Raw genomic sequence first — 20039 nt, 5'->3', positions numbered from 1 at the left:
GGGGAGGAGCACCCACGCAGAAGGGGCCTCAGCGGAGACACCGAGGGAAGAAGGCACACCCTGACCATCCAGTATTGGCCAGCCAAGCATCGTGTTGTTGGGGCTGGGACCTACTTAAAGGGGGTGGAGGGGTCCTGAGGGGAGGATCCTGGGTTGGGTGGAGGGGTCTTGGGGATTGGTCCACCAGAGTAACAAGTCAGCCAATGACTGCTGCCTCCTGGCCCTTTCTCTTACCCATAATCCCCCCCAGGTAATAACTGATGACAGTCACATTTGCTCCTCTCCTGGTGAGACCAATCGATTTGTCTCCTCAAGATTAGCCTAAACTACTTAACTGGCATTGCGACAAATCCTCCAGTACTGAGTACTTGTACGTGAGTTAGAGTTTTACAGTGCATTCACCGGCGTGAGCACCAGAACTGGGTCTCTCAAACACACGGGACTCGTGACACCAAACCAGATTAACGGGTGAAAAACGTTTTACATTCTGAAATTGAATCCTTAGAAGATCTAGCATGAACCTCATCCCTGATATTCAACCGCTACGAGAATGTGCATACTAACATAGCATTAACACTCACTCCAGTACCAAACCAAGAATAAGCAAACAAAATTAAAACCCAACCAACTGTACAACAATTAAAAATTTTTTTTATTTTTTTTTATTTTTTTTTCATCAGCCCTTTAGTGATGATCTGATCCATAAATCAATAAGTCATCATGTCTCCGTAAGCAATGCTCCATATCCAAGACTTTGCTCCAATTATTGCAGAATTACATTATGCTAAGCTTCCCAGTGCCAGAATTGGGAAGTGGATGTCCTGTCCGGATATACCGCTGATCTTGGAGAAGCCTGATCCTGCACTTCCTGTGGAAAGGGATTAAGGCCAACAGCCAGGAATCACTTCTTGTTTCTAACAGGCGTTGTGGTGACGTGGTCTGTAATAGAGAAATTGCAGTGCTAAATCCTGTACTTTACTGTAAACTCGTAAATAACCGCCGGCGACATTAAAGGGCATTAACTGACAGTGAATGCACAGTGATTCTCCAGAGCTTTGAGTCAGGGTTGAGTTAATTGAACGAGAGCTCCCTATACCCAGATTAGAAGCATGTAGTTAAATCAGCCACACACACACACACACGCACGCACGCACGCACAGACGCACGCACAGACGCAAGCAAATAGGCAAGCAAACGCAAAAACTAGCACTATTCATTGGCTCAGTCACCCAGTGTAGAAGGGCAACAGACTGGTACAGTACGAAGGTGTGACCACACTGGGAGGCGAACAATGCAGCCTACTCATTTCCAGGCTACTGCTGGAGCAGAGGGGAGCGGCGTGCTACGAGCTACAACTCAACGACAACCGCCGCCGCTTCGTCCGACATGTTAAGACCAAGAGGAGGGGGAAAGGGAACCCATACACATGTCTGCTGAAGGACAAGAGCAGAGGAAGTTCTGCAGGCAGATTGCCACTGCACGGAGACGTGTTCCTGTGTACGGACGGGTGCGTTTCGTGTCGACACTCGTTAGAGAGTGCGGGAGCGAACAAGCTTTGGCGTACACGCTCTGAGCTCAAACAGCGGGACTCGGGAGACGTTTCGAGGCCGGCGCGGAGGCACCTCACGGGTCTACTGTAGAAGCATCAGCGTGATCTTCACACACAGCCTCCTGTCTCTTCTGTTCCGGATCGTTCCCCGGCTGAAGCCCGTCTCAGTCCGGCCCCTGCTAACCAACCAAGGCGACGCCAGAGCGCTCTGCTCAACCTCAGCGGGAGAATGCCACAACGTGACGAATACTGTACTTAGCCGGAGGTCACTGGTCCTGTTTAGCAGCGCCGCGGCGAGGGGGGAGGGATGGGGGAGACCCAGACAGGCTGCAGGCTACTGGGCCAGTCAGAAAGGTCTTTTGTGACGGAGACATTCTGCACCCCAGGTGGTGAGGGGGTGGGGTGGAGCCGGTAGCCATGGCAACTTAAAAAAAAAGACAGTCTAATACAGTACTTAATCCCTCGTGAAAGGAAAAAAAGAAATTGCGGAGCCCCTGTTGTTGGAGCTGAAGGAATGTTGATGGTTCACGCTAAACTGCTTGTGATTCGGTCAAACGGAATTCGACAATCACCCTGACAGTTTCAACAAAACATTGCCGTTTAGACTACAGCTGGATGCTCAATCTGAAAGATTCCAATAGAGGGACATGATGTACAGTATCATAACAACAACCCTCAAACACTCATTAACCAAACAAGAGCTCTGCCCAAAAAACATGTTTTCTGATATTATGTTTAGTCATATTAGCCTCTTCTGGGGCTAAGACGTTTTAGGCTGTGGAGGGCTAGGGTTGGGGGCTGGGGCTAGGGTTAGGGGTTAGGGTAGGGGCTGGGGTCAGGGTAGGGGCTGGGGTCAGGGTAGGGGCTGGGGTCAGGGTAGGGGCTGGGGTCAGGGTAGGGGCTGGGGTCAGGGTAGGGGCTGGGGTCAGGGTAGGGGCTGGGGTCAGGGTAGGGGCTGGGGTCAGGGTAGGGGCTAGGGTCAGGGTAGGGGCTAGGGTCAGGGTAGGGGCTGGGGTCAGGGTAGGGGCTGGGGTCAGGGTAGGGGCTAGGGTCAGGGTAGGGGCTAGGGTCAGGGTAGGGGCTAGGGTCAGGGTAGGGGCTAGGGTCAGGGTAGGGGCTAGGGTCAGGGTAGGGGCTGGGGTCAGGGTAGGGGCTGGGGTCAGGGTAGGGGCTAGGGTCAGGGTAGGGGCTAGGGTCAGGGTAGGGGCTGGGGTCAGGGTAGGGGGCTAGGGTCAGGGTAGGGGCTAGGGTCAGGGTAGGGGCTGGGGTCAGGGTAGGGGCTAGGGTCAGGGTAGGGGCTAGGGTCAGGGTAGGGGCTAGGGTCAGGGTAGGGGCTGGGGTCAGGGTAGGGGCTGGGGTCAGGGTAGGGGCTGGGGTCAGGGTAGGGGCTAGGGTCAGGGTAGGGGCTAGGGTCAGGGTAGGGGCTAGGGTCAGGGTAGGGGCTGGGGTCAGGGTAGGGGCTGGGGTCAGGGTAGGGGCTGGGGTCAGGGTAGGGGCTAGGGTCAGGGTAGGGGCTAGGGTCAGGGTAGGGGCTGGGGTCAGGGTAGGGGCTGGGGTCAGGGTAGGGGCTAGGGTCAGGGTAGGGGCTAGGGTCAGGGTAGGGGCTGGGGTCAGGGTAGGGGCTGGGGTCAGGGTAGGGGCTAGGGTCAGGGTAGGGGCTAGGGTCAGGGTAGGGGCTAGGGTCAGGGTAGGGGCTAGGGTCAGGGTAGGGGCTAGGGTCAGGGTAGGGGGCTAGGGTCAGGGGCTAGGTGTTGCACTGGCAGCTCTCTAGCCAAGGCAAAGGGTTCCCACCCACCCAGGCCCCGCTCTGGAGGCCACCAGGCCCCCCTGCTGTGCCCGGTGTGAGCAGCTTAAGAGGGCAGTAGCCTCCCGGCCTCAGGCAGCCGTCCTGGCCTGATTAAACACCCAGCCCCAGTAAAGGAGCTTTATCTGAAACCGATCCGGCAGTTGTGGTCATAGCCACATCATCTGGAGCTTAACCCCCCTCGGTGAGACAAAGTGATGGGTGTGGAGCGGCAAGGCGGCCAGGTACTGATGGGAGAGGAGGGCCGGGGTGAGAGGAGGAGGGAGGAGGTCGAGGATTAGCCCTGAACTCCGGAAGGTTCTGGAAACCCTGCCTGGGCTTCAAAGACAAGGGCCACAATGTCACTCAGGTTGGCTGGCCGGGCACCATTCAGGACCTCCCCATTACTGCTGTCACAGGAAAAACTGAGAGAACTCTTTCGAAGGTTTCTTTGACCTGGATGCCTGTTCTGATCGGAAAGACATACAACTAATAAAGTTGACATTTGCGACTTCAGATCAGACCAAACGTCATCACGGATTTATTCAGTAATCGTAAGGGTTCGCCATCATACTTTCTCCTGCAACTGTAAAAAGTATTAGTTACTGTACTAATGAGATTAAGAACTACGTGAATTCAGTTAAAAAAATCATAATTAACACTGAACACTGTCAAAACATCCTAAGACGTTATCAAGCGATACAGTACACTCGGGAGCCTGTTGACGTAAATAAGAGCTGACTGATATTTCCATTTTATTTTCCCACTAACCCAATCTTGGTGTAAAAACTCTCACAAGTCAGTCTCACTCAGACTGAGGGACGTCTTTTCAGATCTGGCATGACAGACCCAGAACACGTGTCGACCGCTTCTAATAGTCCGTAACGCAATGAGTGGAGTCACATGGAACACATCTTCACATTAGACAGAAAATCACAGGACACGGTGCGGCCCCTCCCCCACGGCGTGGCCCCTCCCCTGCCACCTGGCCCCTCCCCCACAGCCTGGCCCCTCCCCGACCACCTGGCCCCTCCCCCACAGCGTGGCCCCTCCCCCACAGCGTGGCCCCTCCCCTACCGCGTGGCCCCTCCCCCACAGCATGGCCCCTCCCCTACCACCTGGCCCCTCCCCCACAGCTTGGCCCCTACCACCTGGCCCCTCCCCTGCCACCTGGCCCCTCCCCCAGTGTAGCCCCTCCCCTGCCACCTGGCCCCTCCCCCACAGCGTGGCCCCTCCCCTACCAACTGGCCCCTCCCCCACAGCGTGGCCCCTCCCCTACCAACTGGCCCCTCCCCCACAGTGTAGCCCCTCCCCTGCCACCTGGCCCCTGGCCCACAGCGTGGACCACTTCAGAGACGACATCACCGTGTTTGCTTATGCCCCAAACGGCTCGTACGATGAAGAATCACGCATTACCCCATAGGGATTTATGAGTGAGCGTAGCATCGTCCCTGTAATTGCTTTGCCAATAGGCTGCTAGGAACCATCCACATTGTTGGGCGTTGGCGATGACAGACAAGCCATTTGTTACTGTTGAGAGCAGAGCGAGCTCGGATGTCCACAACAAACCAGTCGTGCTGGTTCTGCCACAGGCTGGCTCCCCAGGGCCAGCTCCTTAGATATCAATTAGGGACCCTTCCCACACAGGGGCCCCTAGACAAAGCTAGGGTTACAGAGAGAGAGAAAAGGTTTAATAATGTATTCACTTGGCCGACGCTTTGATCAAAAGAGACACTGGCTACTGTACATGAGGGGATTCGAACATGTGACCTCTTGATTCGCAGACAAACACACTACCACTGAGCTAGACCCTTCTTTTCAATACCGGGTTCAGTCACACAGCTTTGCTCTCACATGGAGACATGGACAGAATGCCTCAGCAGTAAGGATTCCCATTCTAAAGCTGCCTGCAGCTCACCACAGACCTTCAGGAAGTTTCCGTTTCTGCTTAGGGCGGTGAGTTGGCAGGACTCTTGGCGTCACGGGCCGAATGCAATCTAGTGTTTTACCATTCAGGGTTTGATGTGATTAGTTCCTTCTTGGAGGCTTATGCAACACCCTGCACAGCAGTTTAATTGGCAGACGACTTCTGTCACATCAATATCTGCCAAGCAGAGCACAGCACAGCTGGGACCAGAGATCTGGGGTGAACTAATCCTCATCTCTCATTCCTTCTCACTTTCTCTCCCCCCTCTCTCTCTCTCTCCTACCCCTTCAATCCCTCTTTCTCTCCTAGTCCTACCCATCCATTTACCCATCTATCCCTTACCCACCCCTCTCTCCTTTCCATGGTTCAGCCTCTCCTTCCCTTCCCTCTCTCCTCCCTTACCGACCCCTTTCCCCGTCTTCCTCCAATATCCGCCCTTTCTCATCTCACGTCCTCCCTCTCCCTCCCCTAGAGCCCTCAAATTCAATTACAGTCCGAGAGCGTCGGGGAGCAGAGAGGAGCCTGGGCACATCGGCCAGGGGCGATGACGCCGGGCCGTGACCGCAGAGCGTCGCCCGCCGGCGGCGTGAAGGGGGTGGGGGTGGAGCAACAAGGGGGTCGGAGTTCACTTCCGCGTGGACGGTTAAGCTCAGCAGATCCTGAACAGTAAGGAGACATAGTGGAAGCAACCCCATGTCCTCGCCGTGTTGGAAACACGACTGGTGTCCCAGACGTGGGCGTGGGGAGGTCGTGTCGGGACATGGGGACAGTAGAAGGGCAGCCTGACATCTCAGGTGAGAGCGTTATCTTAGGGACGGCTGGAGGGTTTTTTTCCCTACCGTCCTTTGAAGCAGCAGCCACAGGGCTTTGAGACCGTAATTAGCAGTTGGAATATCAATGAGAAATCCATAATTTATAAAAAGAGGAGCCGTGCGGCTGGGAAGCTGCCGCGCGCTGTCCGTCTCTGGGGGTCCAGGCAGAGCAGACAAGACAGGCAGGCAGGGGTAAAGACAGACAGACAGGCAGGCCCCCACCCCCGCTTCCTCTCATCTCCTGTGCGATATGCTGTAGCTCTGGGTTGCAGGTTCCAATGCAAGCTTATGAAAGAATCTGGGCGGAATCACCATGGGGCAAAGTTCAAAGGAATAATGCATGTATGCGCCAGGTGCAGGGTGTACCGATGAGCCCGACCCACAGTCTGGAGACCCCCCCCACCCCCCCCCCCACCCCACACACACCATCATCACACACCTGTCTTTCAAACCCACAAAGAGATTCCCCAGGGTTATGTTTGCAGAAGCTTGCGCCTTTGTGAATCGTCACAGACGTCTATATTGTTTGGGGAGAGAGAGACAGAGAGAGAGAGAGACCCAGCCCTGCTCTCAGCTGGCCGAGGTAGGTTCCGGGATAAGAGGCACGTCTGCGTTTCCATAGGAACGCAAGGCGGTTCTCATCCAGCCGGCTGTCGTCTGTCCGAAGACGGCATGAGGAACCTGCTACGGAACACAGTCCTAGACCCAGCTCTACCCCTAAACAGCCGCGAGGGAACACGCTGATTCATGGAGGCCACGGCGGTCCTCCAAGTGTGTCATTACAAGACTGGAGTGGAACTCCGCGCAGAAAGGGTCTGTTCGCACTGTGCAGACGGATGCAGTTGTATATTTCTCTCTATATTCCCTCCGAGGCTTGTTTACAGCAAGTCTGTTTGGTTATCACGGATCTTTTACGTGACCCCAGTGCATAGTGCTTTAACACCATCAATTGTGTTTTACTGCCATTTTGAGAGCCATTATGTTGCTTTATTGCGATGGCAGATCCATGCGGAGACGGAGAAATTGCTGCTGCTGCTATTGCAGCACAAAAAAAAGAAAAGGCTGGAGCCAGTGAGTAAATCGGCTGTTCCAACATCTTCGTAAATCCGCCCGGCGTGACAAAAATGACACATTGTAAATATTTGCTGTCAAAAACATCAATCACGGCCTCGGTGACGCGGAGCTCCCCTGTGAGGAGTCGCAGGGTAGGAGGGTGAGGGGACAGAGGGAGGGGCCACGCGGTCCTGCCACACATCAGGAACAGACAGAGGCTGATGGGGATCCCATCATAGGACTGCTGTCCACTCACGGGCGGGAGGGAGGGAGGGGCAGACAGAGACAGAGAGAGACGGAGAGAGACGGAGAGAGAGAGAGGGGTGCCAGGTGAGATACAATGGAAGGAAATCCAATGAGAAAGGCGCCTGGGTTCACATTCAATTTGTGCATGTGAGAGTGTGTGTGTGCGTGCATGAGTGTGCGCGTGTGTGTGTGTATGTGTGTGTCCTTCAGTATTCTAAGCCACCAGAGGACCCTGTGGTCGAGAGGAGGGCTGACTGCAGCTCGTGGGAAAACAGACCCCTGGTCCCTCCGTGGGATTTCCATTCCATGGCCTGAGAAACAAGAGTCCAGGGGTCAGAGTTCACCTCAGGCCAGAGCCGAGGAAGACAACAGGAGGAGGCAGGGAGATGACCGGAAGATAACCCACAACCTCACACCGGCCCGTCACACGAGGTAGCACGGACCCTTCCAGCAAACACAAATCAAATATTCCCAGATGAACTTCATATGTAATTAAGTTTGGATTTCAGGCCCCGTCCACCAGGTTGGAGGAAGTTTGCTCGTCTTCAGTTTGCTCGTCTTCAGTTTGCTCGTCTTCAGTTTGCTCGTCTTCAGTTTGCTCGTCTTCAGTTTGCTCGTCTTCAGTTTGCTCGTCTTCAGTTTGCTTCTAGAGTGGATGAGCCAGCCCTTCGTACCCTTGTTTATGTTATTCTAATGACTCAGAGCCCACCCCCACCCCACCCCCACAGAGGACAAAGCCATCTTCCAGGGAAACTGGGTCAATCCGCCCCTGGAACAGGAAGGGTTAACGACCCTCAGAAGATCATCCTGGCTTCCAGATTTCCAGTCGGGGCATTTGAATACAAAAGCCAAAGCGCTGGGATGTTGCCGCCTGTCATGTTTCTGGAATATGCTAGGCGTAATTGGCGCAAGACGCAGAATACCCACAACGTTCACATTAAAGCCGCAATCATCACCCCCCCCCCTCTCTCCCTCTCCCTCTCTCTCTCTCTCTCTCTCTCTCTGTCTCTCTCCCCCCCCCTCCTCTCCCTCCCTCCCTCTCTCTGGGTGTGATGGCAGTAGAGAGACCAGGGGAAGACAGAACTATGCGGCAGGGCACCTAGCAGAGGCAGACCCCCCCCCCCCCCTCACTTCACCTCTGGTTGTGTAGTCATGGCAACCCGCAGACAGACAGGCAATCTGCAATTTCACGTGGCCCCTCGCCAACGAGCTCGTACAGCAATAAAACCTGTGCAGCGCGTGCTGCTACTGAGGAGGAGGCTGTAACGACCGTGCTCCGATGCCTGATAGAACGAGAGGAGGGGAGGGCGTAGAGGAGAACTGTACTGTATCTATCCAGACGGTCCAGTATCTTACTGTACTGACAGAGCAGCAGCCGTGCCTCTGTGCTGACTGAATGGCAAGTCCTTCATTCAGAATGCTCTGTGGAGCCATGCCGACCCTGGGGGAGAGGTTGCCATGGTCACGCTCTGGTATGAAGAACCTCAGCCACTGGCCCAGGGAGAGACACAGTGTTGGGGTTGCTAAACACACTCTCTCCCTCTTCCTCCCCCTATCTGCCACTCTCCCCTCCCCTCCCCGCCCCCACCCCCAGGGCTGTGGAGGCCAATCAAATCCCGTTCATCACGCTTAGCCAATGACAGTTCATCAGAGAATGTCACAGGAAAAATCATGCTTTATGCTCAGTTGAATCAACCACTGTTACTGTTCTCCCCTCTGGTTCTGTGCACGCGTGTGTGTGTGTGTGTATGTGGGGGGTGGTATGCCAGTGTGTTCCTGCTAAACCAGACAGCTCTCTCTCACAGTTCACCAGGATTCACCAGTACCGCTTCCACTCCACTGCAAACAAAGTCTGCAAAACAAACACCAAACATCTGTTTGCATCTTGGCACGGCCCTAAGGCATCTTTCCTCTCCTATCCATAACAGGCTCCACACACACTGTACCCACTGTAGATGAGGGGGGGGGGGGTGACCCTCACTGACCAGTTGTGCCTGGTCAGTGGTGTGTGGTCTCTGTGGGAGACTCGGAGGTCCCCCACCCACCCCTCTTCTCTACTCACTTCAGAGGGAATCTTTGTAAAGGACTGACGTAGCCCCCTCCGCAAACGATATTTGCTGTGAGACAGTGGACGAGCGGTACATGAGCTGATCTAACACAGACGCATATAGCAGTGGGAGACGTTTTTCAGTGTTCGAAAACAGGTCATTTCTAACCAGAGACGTGAGGGAAACGAAGAACATCCATCGAAAAACATCAAAATCAGTCTAATCCCGAAGGATTTGTACTCAAATCCAAACGCGGCATCATAAACTCCTTTCTTCCAGTTCATCCAGTGACAAATTCGACTTGGACATGTGATTACAGTTATAAAAGGATGTGATACTTCAAAGCGGCAGTTGATATAATCCATGTCACTGGGACAGTGGCTTCAGTGTCCCAGGCTGAGATGAACAGCCCCTTGTTAGATGTGATCAAGGTCAGTGTGACCGGGGTGAGTTAACCTCAGACCTCTTCATATAGGGGGGCCCACATACCCTTTCACATTATCGCCTTCCAGCCCCCCAGCCTCCCTGCCCCCCAGCCCTCCAGCTTCCCAGCCTCGCAGGCCTCACGGCCCCAAGGCCCCCAGCCCCCTAGCCTCCCAGCCCCCCAGGCCAATGAGCTGCTGCTCAGCGAACAGCAGACCTGTCTGTTCCTGCTGCGATGCGAACATCCTGAAGAGCGATCCAGCGAGCTGCGCTCCAGTCTGAATGAGGCCAGACCACTGCAGGGTCCAAACTCTCCCGCCACGGTAAGTGCTGGTGGGCGAGAAGCCTTCATACCACCACGTACTTGTCATTTAATAATTCAAAGGGGTTTTCTACAAACGGAAAGGGTACAGTGGTAGAACAGTGGTTCTAATGGATTCAATATTAGTCTGAGGCAAACACGGTCCCTCAGGACTCGTTTCAAGATAGCGAGGGAGGAGAAATAGGGTATGAATACACACACACACATACACAAAGAGGCAACGAGCACACACACTCAAGCAGGGAATGAGTGAACACGCACACACACGAAAGGTTTGTGGGGGACAGGAAGCAAGTAATAAGAGCGAGAGGGAGGTAGGTAGGGAAGGAAACGTATTTCATGTGAAGCTGTCACTAAGTCCTTCTCGGTGATATGGTACCAGAGAGGGTTGGGTGACTGGGGTTAATAGAGCTTGACTGTTTCCTCCAACCAGACAAATGAGCGAGTGTCGCCCCATCATTATCCTCCACCTCTCCCATGCCTCTCTTTACCCCCCCCATGCCTCTCTTTACCCCCCCCCCATCTCTCAAACCCATTCCTGTCCTTCCCCTCTACCCTTCTCCTCCATCCTCATACTCATCCCAATTCCCAGCGCAAGCTCTCAAGCCCCCAACACCAGCCCCTCCAGCCCCTCCCCCTCCAGCCCCTCCCCCTCCAGCCCCTCCAGCCCGTTTTGGAGGGTGAGTCTCTTAGAAGAGCTAGCTTAAGAAGAGCGTTCCACCAGTGACTGGTCTAGGGCCCTGCCGGCCGACTCAGAAGGACACGCCAGATCACGTGACCCTGAGTAGGACCAGTCAGCCTGTTTTTGTTCCTCTACCATCTGATACCCTGTCTGACAAGTTGGAGGCCTCCACACGATCAGGGCTGTGGACACTCTACAGTTACACAGCATAGACGAGGCCTTCACACACACCTCAGGGAACACACACACACACCTCAGGGAACACACACACACACCTCAGGGAACACACACACACACACCTCAGGGAACACACACACACACCTCAGGGAACACACACACACCTCAGGGAACACACACACACACCTCAGGGAACACACACACACACACCTCAGGGAACACACACACACACACCTCAGGGAACACACACACACACCTCAGGGAACACACACACACACCTCTTGTCACCCAAACAGGGCCGGTGGGGGGAACCTCTGCCCCAGATAAATCCGTCATCATTACCCCAATGGAGTGTTGCCGTTATGAAACGTGAGACTTTGATAATGAAATTGTCTTGTAAGGCTGGTTTCCTACTGGCAACGAGGGACATTTGTTTGATGGGAGTAATATCCGAAACCTTTTGGAGATGGTCTTGTGGATAGAGAATGGGCTGGATAGAGACATTCATCTTGTCTCATTACTGCAGCGATTTCATCCATCAACGTTGAATCCCGGCCAAATTAGCATTACACGTGTGAATCCCGCTTCTCCCAGTCCAGAATGAATGGGAGCAACAGGCAGGGTTCATTATGGGATGGCAGCAGCTACTGATGCAATTAAGGGCCTCACACTGGGGGCCTCAGGCATCGTTTTCATGGCAACCGCCGTTGAGATACCCATGCAGAGCGGGAGGGCCAGTGTTGGATAAAGCAGATGCTTCTGGAGCGAAGACATCTGGCGACCGGAAGGACGGCCAGAGACCTGAACCGCTACGGGACATTCAGCGCTGGTGTTTCTTTCCACACGTGTACCTGAGTTTAGACAGACAGGGACACGTATATCTGAGCACATCTTCAGTTGGGGGCCATCGGACACGAGGCTGAACTTGAGGTAACCATCTACTGGAAACCATGTTGTTTACACAGCTAAATTATGTCATAATGACCTGGTGAAATGGTTGCCACTGTGAGGGCCCCCCTCCTCCCCCTCCTCCCGCCCCCCTCCTCCCGCCCCCCTCCTCCCGCCCCCCCGCCTCCCCCTCCTCCCGCCCCCCGCCTCCCCCTCCTCCCGCCCCCTGCCTCCCCCTCCTCCCGCCCCCCTCCTCCCGCCCCCCGCCTCCCGCCCCCCGCCTCCCGCCTCCCCCCCCGCCTCCCCTTAGGCGATAAACTGTGGTAGCATAAACACAGACTCCCTCCCAGAGCTGAAGCAATAGAAAAGATTGAATCTGTGTTAAATTGAGCATTACGAAACTCCCTCACCGTCTCCCTCAGTCCTCCCGCTCTCCCTCCTACCCCCTCTCCATTTTCCCCCCCCTCAACTCTCTATCCCTCTCTTCTGTCCTTCGCCCCCTCTCCCTCCTACCCCCTCTCCCCTTTCTCCCCCTACTTCTCTCTCGCTCCTCTCCCCTCTTCTCCGTGTATGCCCCTCTCCCCCCCCTCCCCTCTATGCCCCAGCCCCCCCTGCAGCAGCCACAGCCCCCCCTGCAGCAGCCACAGCCCCCCCTGCAGCAGCCACAGCCCCCCCCTGCAGCAGCCACAGCCCCCCCTGCAGCAGCCACAGCCCCCCCTGCAGCAGCCACAGCCCCCCCTGCAGCAGCCACAGCCCCCCCTGCAGCAGCCACAGCCCCCCCCCTGCAGCAGCCACAGCCCCCAGTCAGAGCTCCTCATCACAGCAGCTCAGCTAAGTCACCATGACACTTGTGTCTTCGGTGATGCCGGCCGGGGCTTGCACATGGGCCGGGGCGTGCACAAGGGCCGGGGCGTGCACATGGGCCGGGGCGTGCACATGGGCCGGGGCGTGCACATGGGCCGGGGCGTGCACATGGGCCGGGGCGTGCACAAGGCCGGGGCGTGCACATGGGCCGGGGCGTGCACATGGGCCGGGGCGTGCACATGGGCCGGGGCGTGCACATGGGCCGGGGCGTGCACGTCCGCATCATCCAGACAAACAAAGCAAAAACTCTGTAGAAGCAAATCCAACGGGCGGCTGATATTCTCCACAGAGCAGGGTGGAACGTCAAGCAGGAGTTTTAATGAGGTTCCGGGGGAAACAGAAAGAGATTCATCTTTCTCTCCACATCCCTCGTTCACTGATTAACTGGATGTGACCGTGGTGTAAAGTGTGGCTCTTATATTCGCAGTCTGTGGGAGATATCCGACAAGAAATAAGACAACAATGTAGTGCATGGGAGTGCTCCGACTCATTTACATTTACATTTAGTCATTTAGCAGACGCTCTTATCCAGAGCGACTTACAGTAAGTACAGGGACATTCCCCCGAGGCAAGTAGGGTGAAGTGCCTTGCCCAAGGACACAACATCAGTTGGCATGACCGGGAATCGAACTGGCAACCTTCGGATTACTAGCCCGATTCCCTCACCGCTCAGCCACCTGACTCATGATTGGACTCCATGACTGTAGTCACACATGTCCAGGAAAGAAGAGAAGGGCTCCTAATTAGAGACTCTCAAAACAGAAGCTAATAAAGGACTATGACCTCACCTCACACAAAAGGCATGTTTAGCCGACAGGCGCTGTGTCACTGTAATGAGGGGAGAGGGGCTTGGTCGGGATATAATGGGATCTTGGTGAGTTTCCTACGCCAGTTCCTCTACCTGACTTCTGAGAGAGTAGGAGATTGCATATAACAGCCCTCTACACATTAAGATGCCTTAAACTGCTTCCTGAGGGGGGGGAAGAAATATATACATACAGAGTATATACAGTATCTATATGTGTAACGTTTTAGTACACATTGCTTCTTGTCAGCTTCTTATCTGTTCAACATGTTGTTTCTCGTCATCTGGGTAGGGGCAGGTCAAAAGGCCGTGCTGCCGGCTGTGATGAACAAGCCTTCCCACACTGCCTGCCAGTGTTTCACAGTGTAACGTCTAACACATCCGCAGCCAGGCCTCCATTCAACGCACACACGTCCGTCCATCCATCCTCTGTCTGTCTGTCTTCTCGCTTTCCCTGCATCCCCTCATCTCTCTGTCTGTCCATCTCACCCCCTCGCTCCAAGGAAGGGAAGGAAGGAAGGGACTGTGGTCAGAGGATATTGCTAGTTTGTCTATTCTAAGGAGAAAAATAACCTAGGTCTTGGCCACACCCTGTAGTTTTCCAGCTAAATGAGGATCATGGAGTATACCTTACTGAAATACCACAGCCCAGTGCTGTGGAGATGGAATGTTTGGTATATGCAGTGTTTTTGTGTTTAATTGCTCATTTTCTTTTGATTAAAACTCGGAAAATGTCCAGACCTAAATCCCATTACCGACACAAAGGTTTGAATTATCCACATGTGAGATCTGATAAGTATGTAAAACATCCGTGTGTCATTGTCATGCAGGCGGCATTTCACATCAAAGGAATTCAATCTTGCAGCATGACCATTTTAAAGTATGATTTATGCTAAATACATTGAGCGTTCGTAGACATGCAAACTGGATTAAGATCTTTCATTTCCACCGGGGGATTTGGGTCAGTGATCAAGAGAACAGCTCATCAGATCTGATTGTGCTCTTTCAAGGACATCAAAAACAAATCTGCCCTTCTCTCCAACTGTATTTGGAACTCACGGTCCAAATCCCACCTCGTGCAGACAGCAATGTGGCCCACCGCTGGGAAGCACAGGGTGGAGGTGGACCAAGTTCACACTGCTTATCAAAACAACTGGGCTTAGCGACACTGCAAAGGGCAGCTCGGGATCAGAGGACTGATCCTTTGAGGCTGAAAGATGTGTGATTCACTACCATCACCTCATATGGCTGTAATGAACTGCTATAAATCATTGTATAATTTCCTGTCGATGTCATATGCGTGAGACCATGCTGAGAGACAGGATAGTGGAACCAGCCTGGGCCCATTCATGCATTGAGCACCTTGCGGTTATATCCTGTTGCTATGCCAACCTGTCACCCTTAACAACAGGCTGCTGTTGCTGTAAAATGAAATCCTTCCTTGATGAGGGCCTGCTATTTAAATGTCAGAGATATAAAGGACCGGTGCATAGCAGTCTTCCGTTCAAACACCGGGAACACAGAACACTGGAGAGGATTGGGGGGCTGGAGGACTGGGGGACCAGGGAGGACTGACAGGATTGTGAGGACTGGACAACTGGGAACACCGCCTTCATCTGAACTCACCGAGATGTCGAAGATCTCCTCCGTGTCGTCGAGCATGCGGACCCTGACGGCGACGTGTCTCCCCGGGGGCATGGCGGGGGGCCGGTGGCCAGGGTCCAGGGTGCTGATGCCCAGGGTCTCTGGGGCCCCAAGTCGCTGGGCGGCTGAGGGCCTCAGGCCCAGGGTCTCTCTCTCTGGCTCCGCCATGGTGGTCCGCTCTGCTGGCATCCAGCCTGCCACGAGGACGAGGGCACGGATCAGACACTCTGACACGGGACTGCATGTACACACACATTGCATGTACACGCACACACACACACTGCATGTACACGCACACACACACACACACTGCATGTACACGCACACACACACACTGCATGTACACGCACACACACACACTCCTATACTGTATATACACTCACACCACTACCCTTTACTCAACTTCTGCATCCTCAACTTCGCCTGCCTCTGTGGTCTCCATGTCTGCCTACTTGACAAGAATTCAATGCGGGTCATGTCTGTCATGTTTTCATTGAGTGTGAGTAAACAGTAAGGGTTGGGAGTGTGACCCCCTCACCTACTCCAGAACAACAGAGAAGATGAGGTGGGTGGATTACATCTAAACAGCTACAAGCCCAGGGGATACAGTTCACAGCTTTGCATGTCAAACTAGCACCGTAATTGCAAATGAAGTATTTGCACTCTCCGTTAATGGGTGATAATTGTAGCCTTCGGGAGAAGCAATTAGTTCTCTCGTCCTGAAAATGTGCAGCCTGATTTCAAATTAAATTCAGCTCATAAAAAAACAGCTTTGGTTGACCAAAGTATCTCAAAATGTCGCAAATGTCATTGGTATGGAGTAAGGATTCTCCAGTTGACTCCTGTTGGACAGACAGCATGGAAGGCTATGATGAATGATCAAATATAACTAAATTAATGGGTAAAACAGTGAAACAGGAGGAAATAGAGGGGAAAGCAGGTGATGGAGGGATGTACTAGCAGGTGATGGAGGGATGTACTAGCGGGTGATGGAGGGATGTACTAGCGGGTGATGGAGGGATGTACTAGCGGGTGATGGAGGGATGTACTAGCGGGTGATGGAGGGATGTACTAGCGGGTGATGGAGGGATGTACTAGCGGGTGAAGGAGGGATGTACTAGCGGGTGATGGAGGGATGTACTAGCAGGTGAAGGAGGGATGTAGTAGCAGGTGATGGAGGGATGTACTAGATTTACATTTACATTTAGTCATTTAGCAGACGCTCTTATCCAGAGCGACTTACAGTAAGTACAGGGACATTCCCCCCCGAGGCAAGTAGGGTGAAGTGCCTTGCCCAAGGACACAACGTCAATTGACACGGCCGGGAATCGAACTGGCAACCTTCAGATTACTAGCCCGACTCCCTAACCACTCAGGCACCTGACTCCCCAGATCAGCTGCTAATAATGATACCATCTGGAGGCGGGGATCTTCGCATCGCCGTGACAGCCCTGTTACCATGGAGATCCCACTGCCGAAATACTAAATTCATGAATGGCATCAAACATAGTGTGGATAGAATAGTAATACCCTGCCACTGCAGTTACTGGGGACAAGCTCAGAGAGGCCTGACTGTGTCACCAACTGTATCACTCACAGACAAAACAGAGATCAGGTTAATGGTAGAGGGGTTTTGAGCTGGTTGGACAATCATTCATTCTGGGTTGGAACAGGACAATCCAGCCCCGACTCTCAGGCCAAACCGTAGGGAGGCCTTGCTTAATTCTGTTTATCACACATTCCAGCCGGCTGATGTCATCTCAAGACCTCGGTAACTGGGGCATCGTAGTGTGGGGGGCAGCTCTCATTCACGCGCTGCCGGTTGAAGCACTGACTGGGAAGTCACAATATATTTGAAGCCGAGATTAGAGCGGGGAGGACGGCCAACTGTATCCACAGCTTGAGGTGGGAGGGTCGGGCCTGAAACTGTAGACGTGTTGGACAGGCCGAATCCGCCTCCCCTCCGTCCCCAGAGCAGATCAAACAAACGGCTTGTTTACAGGGCGGAGGCAGTCCGCCATGACGCACGTGGAATATTAAACACATCGGGACAGCTGTGGACGAACCAACACAGCACACCACTGTCCGTGTTTAGACCCGAGCTTTTTGTCGTCCACACCTGTCCCTTCTGCTGTCATCATCCCAGGACTGGAGGGGGGGGGCGAGGGGGAAGACATTCCTAACCCGGGATGACGATAAGAGCCAGACCTCCTGTTTTCACCAGGGCAATCTACTACCTCAAGTGAATGCTTGAAGAAAAAAAAGACCAGCAACTTCTTTGTGGCTTTGATATCAGCTTACATGTTACTATACTAGTGAAGCACGCAGGCATCTTCATGATGTTTGGAAACCCCAAAGGCTTTGGAATCTCAATGCTGTAACTAAACACTCCAAACCAAAGGAGTGTCTCTGAAGGCAATGAAAGAGCAGACAGTGATTAGCTCAACTGACGCTTAACCTAACCCCCCCCCCCCCCTCCAAGCTGATGAATCAAGCTGCCACAACCTTCGTCTCCAGTAGGAGATCCTAGACATGAGTAAATGGACCTTCAGCTCCCCCAGCTAGGTCACCCCCAGCCCCTCTCGAAGCCTGCCCTGTTTGGGGGCATCAGGGTGGGAGAGGGAGCAGTTATGCCAGATCTTGGTACCGGTTGTATAAAGCACAGAGGGCATTTCATGGTTTCGCAGATTGATCTAGTCGGCCTTTGAACTTATTTGTGGGAAATTCCCCACAAGTGTGTTAGCCAGGGCCGGGGGCTGGGCTGGGAGGCCTGTTCCTGGGCTGGGGGGCCTGGGCCTGGGCTGGGGGGCCTGGGCCTGTTCCTGGGTTGGACATGCAGGACTTCCAGAACAGAGGTCCCTCTGTGTGCAGAGACACAGTGAGTCTCTTAAGCACAGTCCAACACATGCAGGCACCATTTCAACAACTGCACAGCTGGATTTCATTACAGCCAGCTGAATGGCTGAGGGCAGGGAAGTTGTGCCAGCTGTCTACCTGAAGCATATTCAAATCCAGCCCCTGGTTCCACTTTGATCAGAAATACGATTCCTCACAGATATGGATACCTGGGTGTGGCTCCTAGACAGCATTCTGCTGTAATAATCCTTTCTATGCAGAAAGGTTTGTGTTGAATCTATTTTGCTGATTAGTGATGGACTGCCTCATTCACTGGATTACTTCAGAATTCACCCATGGATTTCACAACTCTTTCTAATTTGTGTTTGGTTCATTCAATCATTAAAACCAGAACCTATTTAAACACTTTAGCACTCATACAAAATAAACTACTCTAAAACTGTGGCTGAACAGTAAAAGCCACTTCATATATATCATATTCGAAGCACTCACACATAATATGACCTTTTTTGCATGATATACACTTTGGAAACAAGTGTTGGCTTAATTGGTTAATTGGTGACATGAGAACACATTCTACTGTCATAACTGTTCATAGATAATCAGAACAATGGTCACGTCTACTCCTGCCGATAGACACGGAATCGTTATCATATTTGGCAACATTTTACACTAGACACTGAAGGCTACACGTCCTTAATATATTATTGGAGTAGACTACTGTAATCCTAAACACATTATGTCAGTAGGCTACCACGCTAGATGTGACATAAATACACCGTCTGACCTTACCTGATCAGATACTGCTGCAATGCCAATCCTGACAAATGGAGAATCCATCTCAATGCTTACATTTAACGCTTTTTACTGACTGGTGTACACTGACACTAACTCAACAGCCCATATTCAATTAGAATGCCTTCTCCTCACTCACAAACAGAGGTTTATGTACAGGCTCGTTAGTTTACTAATAGGTAAAGCCATTTCAATAGTCGTGAATGTTGCCTCTTCATGCAACAGTACTAAACCGCAGCTTGATTAAAAAAATGTATACTAAGAAGTACTATGGTGATGGCATTAAGAGTGACATTCAAAATAAGCGTCTGTAGTTATTCTTATCCCACAAGGTCAGAAAATCCCAGGCAAGTGCTACACTTATAAGACTTATCCCTAATCTGCTCTTCAAACAAGTTGCTCTACCCATTTACGCACAGGGAATGAATGGTAGAAAATCTTACCCTTTCGTAAATAATGTGGGCAGTTCTCCGGTGTATATATCCGAATGAACGGAGGGCTTTACATCCACTTCAAGGCGTAGTTTGTACTGCTCTCTGGAGCCAGTTTGAGCTTAGATTCTGCCCGCTCCGTAGAAAGCCTTCTTCATAGTCGCCATGTCGGACGACTGTGTGCCGGGAGAGACAGGATTACATTGAAAGCAGCGGCAGATCCACTCCTGGTTTGTTACAACGTGTGTTCAATCAGCAACACTGATTGAGTACTTCCGTGTCAGAATTTGCAGCGGTTTTTCAAAATAAAGCCCCCCAAAACGTTTCAAGGTCGTCAATAATTTGTACTCAAACATTCTCATGTTTGAAAATGATAATTATCTAAACACTGGGGAATGATGAGTACTATCTTAACATTGACATTGATATGGTCAATCAGTAGGGTCTGTTTATATGATAAATTTTATTTGAATAGAGATCCTTTATTATAAAGTGTTCTGTCTCTCTCTCTGTCTCGCTGTTTCTCTCTCTCTCTTTCTCTATTTCGCTGTCTCTCTCTCTTTCTCTCTTCTGCCAACATGAATGCAGAAGAGGTTAGGACTAAAGTTGAACTAAGGTTTTCTGCCTTTTCAGCTGACAAGTTACCCCACCAGTACAATTATGTCAAACAAACCCTGACCAAACATACAATGACAATTGTGATACATTCAACAATGATTGGTGAAAACATGTTC

General features: G+C 52.6%; 1 protein-coding gene across 2 annotated transcripts in view; it reads right to left on the bottom strand.

Annotated features, from left to right (window-relative positions):
• The window catches only part of LOC134017767 (FERM, ARHGEF and pleckstrin domain-containing protein 1), a 52345-nt gene extending 32805 nt beyond the window's left edge, over positions 1 to 19540 (bottom strand). For both annotated transcript variants that reach the window (XM_062457761.1, XM_062457760.1), the window contains exons 1-2: positions 19318 to 19540; positions 15206 to 15417 (exon numbers count right to left, since the gene is read on the bottom strand). In XM_062457761.1, coding sequence (XP_062313745.1) covers positions 15206 to 15412 — 207 coding nt within the window. In that variant the 5' untranslated portion in view covers positions 15413 to 15417; positions 19318 to 19540. The remainder of the gene's footprint in view (positions 1 to 15205; positions 15418 to 19317) is intronic.
• Positions 19541 to 20039: the final 499 nt, after the last annotated feature.

The sequence above is a fragment of the Osmerus eperlanus genome, chromosome 3, assembly GCF_963692335.1.
Source record: "Osmerus eperlanus chromosome 3, fOsmEpe2.1, whole genome shotgun sequence".
NCBI lineage: Eukaryota > Metazoa > Chordata > Actinopteri > Osmeriformes > Osmeridae > Osmerus > Osmerus eperlanus.
The sequence above is the reverse complement of the archived record's forward strand: the minus strand, read 5'-3'. Positions and strand labels throughout refer to the sequence as shown.